The sequence below is a fragment of the Pan paniscus genome, chromosome 21 (assembly GCF_029289425.2).
Source record: "Pan paniscus chromosome 21, NHGRI_mPanPan1-v2.0_pri, whole genome shotgun sequence".
Taxonomy (NCBI): Eukaryota; Metazoa; Chordata; class Mammalia; order Primates; family Hominidae; genus Pan; species Pan paniscus.
Window position 1 is genome coordinate 43,033,916 of NC_073270.2, and position 11,152 is coordinate 43,045,067.

General features: G+C 52.2%; 1 protein-coding gene across 5 annotated transcripts in view; it reads left to right on the top strand.

Annotated features, from left to right (window-relative positions):
• The window catches only part of MANBAL (mannosidase beta like), a 28,417-nt gene extending 17,871 nt beyond the window's left edge, over positions 1-10,546 (top strand). For all 5 annotated transcript variants that reach the window (XM_014343038.4, XM_003831910.5, XM_055104544.1 and 2 more), the window contains one exon: positions 9,595-10,546. In XM_014343038.4, coding sequence (XP_014198524.1) covers positions 9,595-9,702 — 108 coding nt within the window. In that variant the 3' untranslated portion in view covers positions 9,703-10,546. The remainder of the gene's footprint in view (positions 1-9,594) is intronic.
• Positions 10,547-11,152: the final 606 nt, after the last annotated feature.

Consider the following 11,152-nt stretch of genomic DNA (forward strand, 5'->3'; position numbering starts at 1 on the left):
TGCCAAGTCTGATCAATTGCGTGGTGGCCATGGTGAAAAGGATTCTGGGGGCTGCTGCTTTGCTCTGGAGGAAAGAAATTGATCAATGATGTCTGTTTGCTGTGAGCTGGGATTAGAGAATGACAGTGCCGGTCCTTGGACTGGCCAATGATTCTCCACAAGGCTGCACATAGAACCATCTGGGGAACTTTCAAAGGCCTAGACCACACCCAGAGATTCTGATTCAGTTGTTCTCTGAAGGCTTGGATCAGTATTTTCTTTTTATTTATGTTTTTGAGACAGGGTCTTACTCTATTGCCTAGGCTGGAGTGCAGTGGCACAATCGTAGCTCACTGCAGTCTCGACCTGGACTCAAGTGATCCTCCCTTCCTCTGCCTCCTCAGTAGCTGGGACTACAGGTGTGCTCCACCACACCTGGCTAATTTTTAAATAATTTTTTTGTAGAGACACGGTTTCACTATGTTGCCCAGGCTGGTCTTGAACTCCTGGGCTCAGGTGATTCTCTCACCTTGGCCTCCCAAAGTGATGGGATTACAGGCATGAGCCAGTGTGCCCGGCTTGGATCAGTATTTTTTTAAAGTGTCCAGGTGATTGTAATATGCAGCCACTACTCAAGTCTTTAGATAATTTCCCTCAAACACAAACCAATTTTAGGAGGACAGGATATGTTCAGTTCTTAGATGTGTTAAGTTTGAAATAATAGCAAAATGTTCCATGTGGGAAAGGAAAGGCGAGCAAGAAGTTGGGAATAGAGACCTGAAAATTATTTTATTAACAGAGCATTATGATGCCTGTAAACCCAGCACTTGGGAGGCTGAGGTGGGCGGATCACTTGAGGTCAGGAGTTCAAGACCAGCCTGGCCAACATGGTGAAACCCTGTCTCTACTAAAAATGCAAAAACTAGCCAGGCGTGGTAGTGTGTACTTGTAATCCCAGTTGCTAGAGAGGCTGAGGCAGGAGAATCCCTTGAACCCGGGAGATGGAGGTTGCAGTGAGCTGAGATTGTGCCACTGCACTCCAGCCTGGGCGACAGAGCGAGACTCCATCTCAAAAAAAAAAAAAAAAAGGAAACCAAACAAATACAGCATTATTACTTGAAACCCAAGAATGAGTTGCTGAGTTTTGCAAGGGAAATGAAGATCCAGGAAAGACGTGAACTTGGAGCATACCCAACCTGTTGAAGTAGTTTCCGTGCAATGTAGATAGACTGAGAAGGTGCGGGTGCTGTCCTAGAACCCAAGAGCAGGAGCGCCGCAGGGCCTCCGGGAGTGGTGGGAACTGGGACTTACTGCTCGTCACTGGCATGCCCTCTGCCTCCCTTCCTGTCTCCCTCCTGTCTTTTGCTTTTCTAACTAGGACCCTGCTTCTCTGCTTGCTGGCCCTGTGGTGAGATGCAGCACAGCCACTAAACACAACCATGCCTTCCTGCTGGTCTCAGTTCCAGCATCCCCAGGGAAGGAACTGTGGCTGACCCAGCTTGGGACAGCTGTGGCCAGTGGAGGGGAGGGGAGGGTTCTGTGGAGTGACCTCTGAGTGAGGATGGGAAGGTCCATTCCCACAGGGGGACTGCTAGGCAGACAAAGCTGGGGTCTCCCTTTCTCTCCCTCTCTCAAGTGACAGGCAGAGCAGTGGGCAGGAGACCAGGAGAGTGTGGCCTCCCTGAAGTCCACCGAGTGGTTCATGGAGAGCACATGTGACACCAGTTCCCTGGAGAGGATTGGGGAAAGCCAGCCTAGTCTGACACCACCACTGTGTTCCAGCTGCTGTCCTTCAGAGTTGGGTTTCAGTAGAAGAAAGTTCTCAGTAGGGAGTTCCTGGCTTTCTAGGGAAGTCCTGGGATAGGTTTGAGGGGTCTGTGATCCCCCTCAAATTGTGTACAAGAATGTGAGGTTTTATATGCCTAGGCACATTTTCTGGGGGAGATGGTCCATAGCCTCTCTACATGGAGTGCAGTGGGAAGTGGGGGACAGGTTTCCTCTCAAGGTGGGGAGCCTGTCTTCCTCCTCCCTATAACCTTCCTCCAAGCCTCTTTCGGATCGATTTCTACACAGAGTGTTGATTCAGCCAGATAAGGTGCACGAAGGTAACTAAGCAAGTGGGTGTTGACTTTGAGTTCAGCAACTTGTGTGGCAGATAGTCAGTCATACACGGTAGTGAATCAGAAACTCTCCTAGCTTCAGTGTTGACTATTCTCATCTGTTCATGTGCTTATAGTACATCTCGTCAGCTCACAGCCAGCTGCCTGCTTCTAGAAGGCAGGTCCTTTCACTTCTACTCTGCCATGTTTGTTGATGGCCACCGTCTCATATTAGTGGGGACTCTTCCTGTTGCAAGTTCAGAAACAGCTCCAGCAGCTTCCCCGAATGGAAACAGTATTGGCTTTTGGAACTGGGAATTTCAAAGGACAGCTGGATTTAGGGGTTCAAGGGGTCTCCAGGGCTTCATGTGTCTCTCTCTCTCCTGGCTTTCCTGGGAGTGCTGGCTTCCTTCCTAGGCCCTTGTTCTGTGTTGGGAAAGATGGCTGCAGCAGCCACAGTCAGTGCCCTTATCAGGCGGGATTGACAGGTGAGAGAAGCCATTTCTCTGCCTCTCCTCACCTTCTGAGTCTCATGGAAGGCCTCTCCTTGGCCACATACACCTTGTCTCACAGGTGGGAAGCAGGAATGAGTGCTGTCTCTGGCCAGGCCACATTTAGCTGCCTACTCTTGTGACCCCAGTGACTGAGAGTCCCCCAGACCCCCATGGGATAGGGAAAGGGCAGGGTCCCCATGGAAAAGAGGTGCTGGGAAGACAGACAGCCGGTGGCCAGCATTGCGATCTAGTGGAGGACTCGCCACAGGCGATGGTGAGAGTGGTGGCTTCCAATATGATGCCCGTGGAGACTTCACAACCAACCAGAAAGCCCTGCAGTGTTTAGACCCCTGATGATGTTTTGGCTCATCAGGATGGTGAGCCACCTGCACCTACTGCACCACAGGTGGCTCATTCCTGTGGTGCAGTAGGACAGTGGCCTAGAAGGTCAGGACTCTTCTGGAAAATTTTGCACAAGGGTCTTGATTTTAAACGAGGCGGCTAGTTGCCAGTGAGGCCTGCCGTAAATAAATAATGAGCCCCAGGCAAGCATCCACCCATTCTCAACACCTCAGGATACAGACTCACAGAAGCAACTGTGCATTTCTGCTCTGTGTGGTTTTAAAGCTTGGGAGGAGGTTGCAGTTGAATTGAGAGGCAGGCTGTTTTTTACTTAATGACCCGTTCTGGAGAGATTGCCGTGTGATGAGGGTATAAACATGCTTCCACCAGCCTGTGGTCTGGAGATGTGTACCGACCGGTTCTTGGGAGAGACGGCTGGACACACAAGGAGCCACAGAGCAGCCAGTGGGGAGGGCCAGCATAGTCGTGCTGAATTGTGTCTGGAATGAACTCCCAAGGCTATTCTTTCTAATCACAGTTCTCCCCGCCTGCCAAGCGCATCCTGGACTCCGTGTCTCCGTTTGCCTTGTTGAGTCCACATGGATGGCCTTCCTTGCTCTCTGTTTCAGCCAGTCCTATCTTTCCTCAAGGCCACTGCTAGTTTCATCTCTGCGAGGCTTTCTCAGCTCCCACCCTGTCTCAGGCCCTCATGGCCCGCTGGGATGGGCAGCACCTTCAGCGTTAGGCAGACTGGTCTGAGTGCTGACCTGCTCTTAGTCTGCCTCCGTCATCAGAAGAGGATATTCCTGCCTAACTCCATTGTTCTTAGAGGGTCATGCAAGATAAGGTGCACGAAGATGCCTGAGTATAGCACCTGGGCCATTTTCAAGGAAAGAGTGGCCTGCGTAGAATGACATTTTGTCCTGATTTACAGGACTAAATCCACATTGAACTGTAGAGTGGAAATCATAAAATTCAATGCACTTTTCATGCTGGAAGGGATGTGATGTATTGTGGCACACATTTGATTATTTGGATCTGATGAATAGCAGCAATTTTCTGGCCTGGTAAGCGCTGCAGAGCTGCTTCATTATTGATGGGGCCTGTGTCCACAGAGGACGCCACTGTGAACCCAGGAGCCACCTGGCCTCGGGAGTTTTCTTTTATATGTGACAGTGTGATTGCTGAGGAAACTTGAGGCTCACTTGAGAGGAGGCGCAGTGCTCCCAGATTTAAAGGCAGGGCTGTCGGCTTTGTAGTCTGCCGTCTGTGTGGCTGGTACGGGCGGTGTACATTTGAGGAGAAATGAAAAGGCAGCCCTTAATTGAGAGTCATTCTTGTCAGTGAAGAACTTGGAGCTACAGGCCCTGTGTGGCTGGGACCCCAGGGCCCAGGTCATGTGGGTCACGGCCGCCTTTGCTTCCCTGCAGCTTGCAGGGGCCGTCACCTAGCCTCAGGGAGCCTGAGTGGCCTTGCCAGTGGAGTGTGGCTCGTGGTGGCTGGCTCACCAGGGCGATGGAGAGGCTCGGTGAGCATCCACATGGCACACACCCACTAAGTGTGCGTTCTCATCTTCATTCCCTGTGGCACAGTGCCCACATCTACTGGGTGCAGGTAGAGATACAGAGGAGGAAAGGGAGCAGAGTACTGGGAGACACTGGCTGGCCAGTAGCTCAGGGTGACGAGTAGGCTGCACGACGGGGCCTGCCTGGAAACAGGGGCCAAGACGGAGCGAGAGGCCTGGAGCCCCTGCTGGGTGTCTTGGAATTTATCTCACACAAAGGGGAACCAGCAAAGTTTTTGAAGGAGGAAACAGACACGATTGGGATTGTTGTTGTCATTGTTTTTTTTATTTGTTTGTTTTTGTTTTGAGCGAAACTTTTTTTGAGTTTTGCTCTTGTTGCCCAGGCTGGAGTGCAATGGCATGATCTCGGCTCACGGCAGCCCCCACCTCCTGGGTTCAAGTGATTCTCCTGCCTCAGCCTCCCGAGTAGCTGGGATTACAGGCATGCACCACCATGCCTGGCTAATTTTGTATTTTTAATAGAGATGGCATTTCTCCATGTTGGTCAGGCTGGTCTTGAACTCCCGACCTCAGGTGATCCACCTGCCTTGGCCTCCCAAAGTGCTGGGATTACGGGCGTGAGCCACCGCGCCCGGCCTGTTGTCATTGTTTTAGGAAAATCGACTCTGAAAGGAATGTAAAGTAAACTCTGATGAGCATAGGGAGGTAGAGGCACGGGCAGGAGAGTCTGTAGGAGGCAGATGCAACCAGTGGGGCCGGCAGGGGACCTGGGTCTGAGCTGGGCAGTGGAGTGTGTCCAGAGGGGACTGGCTGGGTCTAGAGCCCGTTGGAAAGCGGAATGGACAGACCTTGGGGACAGGTTGGATGCTGAGAACTCATAAATGACTTGGAGGTGTCTAGCTTGGGTAACTGGGTGTGTGACGGCTCTAAAAGCTGAGGTAGGGAAGAGAGGAGGAGGTCTGGGGTGAGGAGGAGACAGATCAAGCATTCAGATGACTCGATAACTGTAATATGTACACACACCCACAGAAGACTGCCTTCAGCTGTAAAAAATCAAGCGTGATCTGGAGCACAAACCCACTTTTCTGATTGCTGTAGGGACTTTAGTCACAAACAAGGGGTTGTAGGTGACCCATTGACAGATAGGTTCTCAGAGGAGCGTACTTACCATTCCAGAGGCACCTTGTGGTTCTGGGGGCTGCTAAATAGAGAGTAGATTTCATAGTTAACTCGGATTCAACTTATTCCTACCCCTGAGGGCCCCAGGAAACCTGGGAGAGGCTGGACCGTGTACCCATGAAGAGGTTAGTTTCAAATCTTGGGTCTGCTACTCACCAGCTAAGGCCTTAGGCAAGTCATATGACCTGAGTGTCTGTTCCTTTGTTTATAAATTGGGCCTCATTATGGCACTTTGTGAGGCCGTCATGTCCAGACACATAACACAGGGTCTGGCATATTATAAACAATAAATAATTAGCAGCTGTTGTGTCTCTTGTTTTTTAGAGAGGGAATCTCTCTCTGTTGCCCAGGCTGGAGTGTAGTAGCTATTTACAGACACAGTCATAGCGCACTACAGCCTCAAATTCTTGGGCTTTAGTGATCCTCCTGTCTCAACCTCTCGAGTAGCTGGGAGGACAAGCATGTGCCACCACGCCCAGCTGTTGTTATTATTGGCAGCTATGCTTAAGGCATAATTTAGGCCAGGGTATGTATATTCGGTTTTAAGTCTGTTCATATCCTCTGTGATCATGGAAAAGTGAGGCCTAGTTTTAAGTGCTGTATTTTCATGGGAATAAACAAGAATGAAGTTCTCATGGTTACTGGGAGACCTTGGCTGTTCTTTCATTTCATTCATTCATTCACTCATTCATTGATTCAGCAACAGTTGAAGCTATCCCAAAGTGCTCATGGGCTAATAGGGGAGACTAACATGAAAACATGTAACTGGCCGGGCGTGGTGGCTCACGCCTGTAATCCCAGCACTTTGGGAGGCCGAGTCGGGCAGATCACGAGGTCAGGAGATCGAGACCATCTTGGCTAACACGGTGAAACTCCGTCTCTACTAAAAATATAAAAATTAGCCAGTAGCGGGTGCCTGTAGTCCCAGCTACTCGGGAGGCTGAGGCAGGAGAATGGCATGAACCCAGGAGGCGGAACTTGCAATGAGCCGAGATCGAGCCACTGCACTCCAGCCTGGGCGACAGAGCGAGACTCCATCTCAAAAAAAACAAAGAAAACATGTAACTATGGGAAAATAATAGTGGCATTATGGGCTGGGCGCAGTGGCTCACGCCTGTAATCCCAGCACTGTGGGAGGCTGAGGCGGGTGGATCACTGGAGGTTAGGAGTTTGAGACCAGCTTGGCCAACGTGATAAAACCCCATCTCTACTAAAAATATAAAAAATTAGCTGTGCGTGGTGGCGGGTGCCTGTAATTCTAGCTACTCAGGAGGCTGAGGCGGGAGAATCACTTGAACCTGGAAGGCGGAGGTTGCAATGAGCTAATAGCGAGCCACTGCACTCCAGCCTGGGCAAAAGAGTGAGACCCTGTCTTAAAAAGAATGGTGGCATTATAAGGTTCCTGGGTGCCTAGGGGCCCGAGGAGGGAGGAGGGGCTGCCCCCAGCTGGAAGGAGGAGCAGGGAAGGAAGGCTAGACAGTGAGTAGGAGTGTATTCATGGACAGGGCCAAACCATGGGAGCAGTTTGCCGGGTGGCCAAGGAAACAGGTATTCCTGTTGATGAAGGTGACCAGCGGAAGCTCTGGGGCCTGACTCAGTGTGGGGGATGAAGAGGAGCCCATGTGAGGCTGGAGAGGTGGCCTTTCTTAGATGCCATTCCAGAGACAGCCACTGGAAGCTTTAAGGTGGAAGGTGCAGTGGTCAGACCTGCACTTTAGAATAGTTCCTTTCGTGGGTGCATGAGGAATGGACAGAGACAGCAGGCACTTTGCTTAGCTGTGGGCGGAACTGAAGGGGGAATTGGATGCTGGAGAGAGTAGCAGAATCAAGAGGTAGAGGGGGTCATGTCAGCAGGACATGGTGACCCACTGGACAGTGGGGAGCAGAGAGAGGGTGAGGTTACCGGGTCTCTGGTTGCTCCACCAGTGGGAGGAGGGCCGGGCCTTCTGGGTCTGGGACAGTTAAGTTGGAGGTGCCTTGGAGACGCCAGTCCTGATTGTCTGGCAGACAGCTGGATCAAGGGAGAGGTCTGGGAGGTGCCAGAAGGGTTGAGGCTCTAGAGACAGGGCCTGTGGAGTGAGGGAGGCACTGGGGCGGCAACTGGGTCTCACTGTCCCTGTGGTCTCTGAACTGAGCCCCACTGAAACTGGAGGAGCCCCCAACCTTGAGCTCAGAAGGCAGACTCCTTCCTAGAGATCCAGGCAGGCCTTGCAAATTTTGTTTTGTTTTGTTTTGGCCAAGTTACATAAACAGAGTAGGGGGACCTTCAGATCATTTTGATTTTTGGTGGGAGGAGGCTCAGCAGGCCGAAGGAATCCAGCACTGCAGTGAGAGGCCTGGCTGGGGAGGGGAAGCCCTCCAGTTATCTTGGGACAATCACTCCTTGGGGGCCTGGGACCTGGCTGGCTCTTCATATCTGGTTATCTCGCCTGGCTGATGGGAGACGATGTTGGCCGATAGGAGGGAGCTGACAGGCCTCTGGATCAGATCCGAGGCAGGGACTGCCCTTCCCTGCATGGGCCCTCCTCTTCTGTAGGGTGGGCTGAGGCTTGGGCCACGGTCCAATGGGGCAAGCAGGGAAGGTCAGGGAGTAAAGTGAGCTGGAAGCCGGGGTTGGGAAATGAAACACAGAGGGGTATTTTTCTCATCTGGAAGTGTCCCCCCTCCCAGGAGTCTTAGTCTGCTTCTTATTTTCCCATTTCTTATAAAGAACATGGGCACTGAGAAACATTTCCCAATCATAGTGCTGGGGGCGGCAGGGTGTGGGGGCCACGGTCGGCACCTGAAAAGGGGCAGCGCCTCCTCAGCCCCTCACTGCCATGAGGGAATGCAGGGCCATTGTCACCGGATGGTTAGTTTCAAGAGAACCTAGGAATCCAGATTTCATGGGAAATCTCCCAATTGGCTTAAATTTTTAAATAAACACTGCCGGCCAGATGAAGTCTGTGGCCTGGACGAGGCCTGTGGGCTGTGGTTGGCGTTCTCTGGGCTAGCCCGGCCTCTCTGACGTCCGTCCTTTCTGGCCACGGCACACTGCAAGTTATCACCCAGAGGAGGAGAGGACACTAGATAGGAGCACACTGAGCCTATTCCAGATACTTCTCTGACATGAGCCTGAGTGGCTGGGCCAAGCGGTGTCCCTTCCCTGGAGTCTCCCTTCCTTATCAGCACAGTGAACGCCAGGGCTAGATCTGTGGGTTTCAACCTTTCGTTCCTTAGCAGCAGAACTTTGTTTCATTTCAGTCTTACAAGGGACAAATCACAGTGTATGAAATAGATTGAAAATCAGAGCTGCTCCTGTCGCCCAGGGAGTCTGGAATTCTGCCCCGAGGCTGCCTCTGCCCTCCCCCACAGAGGCACCTCTGACAGGCTCCGCAGAACACAGTGTGGGACTGCCCACCTGCCGGCTGGCCTTCTGCACCCCTCCCAGTCCTGGCATTCTGTGGGTTGAATGGGAGGACAAGAATGGCAGCCAGAGGAGGGCAAGCCACAGTGGGTCTGCCCCACAGCCAGCTCCTCGCCCACATTTTGTCCAGTCCCTGGCACGAGGTGATCGGCCAGTCACTGGGTGCAGCTGACACTTCCTGGGTGCTTTCCACATAGTTTTGCCTCCTCACATCAGCCCTGTAAGGCGGGTGTGGCTATTTCCATTTCACAGGTGAGTAAACCAAGACACAGAAAGGGGAAGTGAGTTTCACACAAGGTCAGTTGGCTGGAAAGGGAAGGATCCCAGGTTCTACCTGGGCGTCTGAGACCCCACAAGCTGCTCCCTCCCCGTGGGGCTTCCTTTATTCTTCACTGAGAGCCACGATGCTCCGGGGCAGTCCCACATCCGTGTGGGTGCTAGGTCCCGGGAATGACGGTTTCCATCTCTCGTGTTTCTGTGGCATGCTTCTTTGCTTTCAGATGTGATCTCCTTTTGCTGGCGTCAGGCTTGATCCATCTAAGCAGGACTCTCCTTTTTATCACCTCACAGGAGGCCGAACCGTCTGAGCCCAGAAGTGCTGAGGTGACGAGGAAGCCCAAGGCTGCTGTTCCTTCTGTGAACAAGAGGCCCAAGAAAGAGACTAAGAAGAAGCGGTAGAAGAGGAGGCCTGAGGAGCCGGGCGGGCAGGGAGAGGGTCTTGGGGACAGCCCTCCTGGGAATCTACATTGTGTTCCCCCGCATTCCAGGCTCAGGGTCTGAGGAGGCTGTGACGCCCTATGACCGCAGAGATCTAGACAGTCGTAACAGTCCCCAGGCTCCAGCTGGGCAATCCACCACTTCCTCTTCCTTCTGCTTCTGTGACGGTTTAGAGTCAAGGGGGCTGAAACACACTGTGAGCATAGACTGTATTAGGTTTGTTCAGAAGCCGGGTCAGCTCACAGAGTCACATTTTCTTACTTAGTCATGTGTCCCTCCTTGAGTTGCCCCCTCCTTGTGGGTTTACACTACATTTTGGAGTCATTGTCTAATGCTGACAAGCACACCCTCTCCCATTATTTGTGCACTACAGATCTCCTGCTGATCAGTCACCTTTGTTGCTGCTGTGTAGACAGAGCCAGGCCTCACCTGTTTGTTTAGGCCAAGATGCCATGGACATGCAGCGTTAGTGATTCCACTAGCTGCGACAGCCAGGCCCAGAAAATGCCTGGCGTGAGAGCCAGCAGACAGCCAGGCCAGGGTAGGCAGTGCCTGCTTCTGCTCCATCAGGTGCAGGGGATTTGGCTGAAGGCGTGCATATTTCCTGGGCACAAACTTCCTGAGCCTCTGAAATGGGAGGCTCGTCAATTTCAGACCAACCTCTTTTCAACCCATCATAGCACGTTCAAGGTGTGCCTTTTACTTCTACCTGTACATCCCCCATCCCTTCAATTCTTTCATTCCCTGACCAGTGAGAGGGTTCCTGAGGGAAGTATGGTGAATAAACTGACATGCATGCTTCAGAGCCTGCCTGTGTTGTCTTCTGCTGAGGGAGAGGGGAAGCCTAGGGCCCTGCCCCGGGGATGAGGGAAAGGCTTGCCCCCCAGAGAAGTGGGACAGTGGGGGTGAGGATGGCCAGAATAGGGTGGCTTTGGTAAGAGCAGTTCTGCAGGCTGAGCCATTCTGGAAGAAGTTTTCAGGAAGGATCCGGCTAAGTGCTTCGTGTGGCCCTTAGTCACTGGAAACACTTGTGAATGGCCATGGGTGTGTTTCCACTGGGTCCAGGCCCCACTCATTCCCCAGGTTCCTTTTGAGGAAGATGCTGCTTGTCTTCAAAGTGGCTTGAGAAAAACCAAGTGCAATACAGTAAAAGGCCTTACGTGGCATTGGCCAGGTCTAGTCACTTGCCCTGAATCAGCTGCTGAGGAAAAGCCCTGACCTCTTGGTAACTCGGATTTGCCCAGCTCATTTACAGCCTGCCAGACAGCTTTCCCAAATGCCAGGACTGATGAGGATCTTAAGAGATGAGCGGCTATCGTCTCCGTTTTGGAGATGGGAAACTGAAGTCCAGACTACTTTGAGAATGTCCAAGCTGGGATTTAGACCCAGCCCACGGCACATTCCTTGGTAT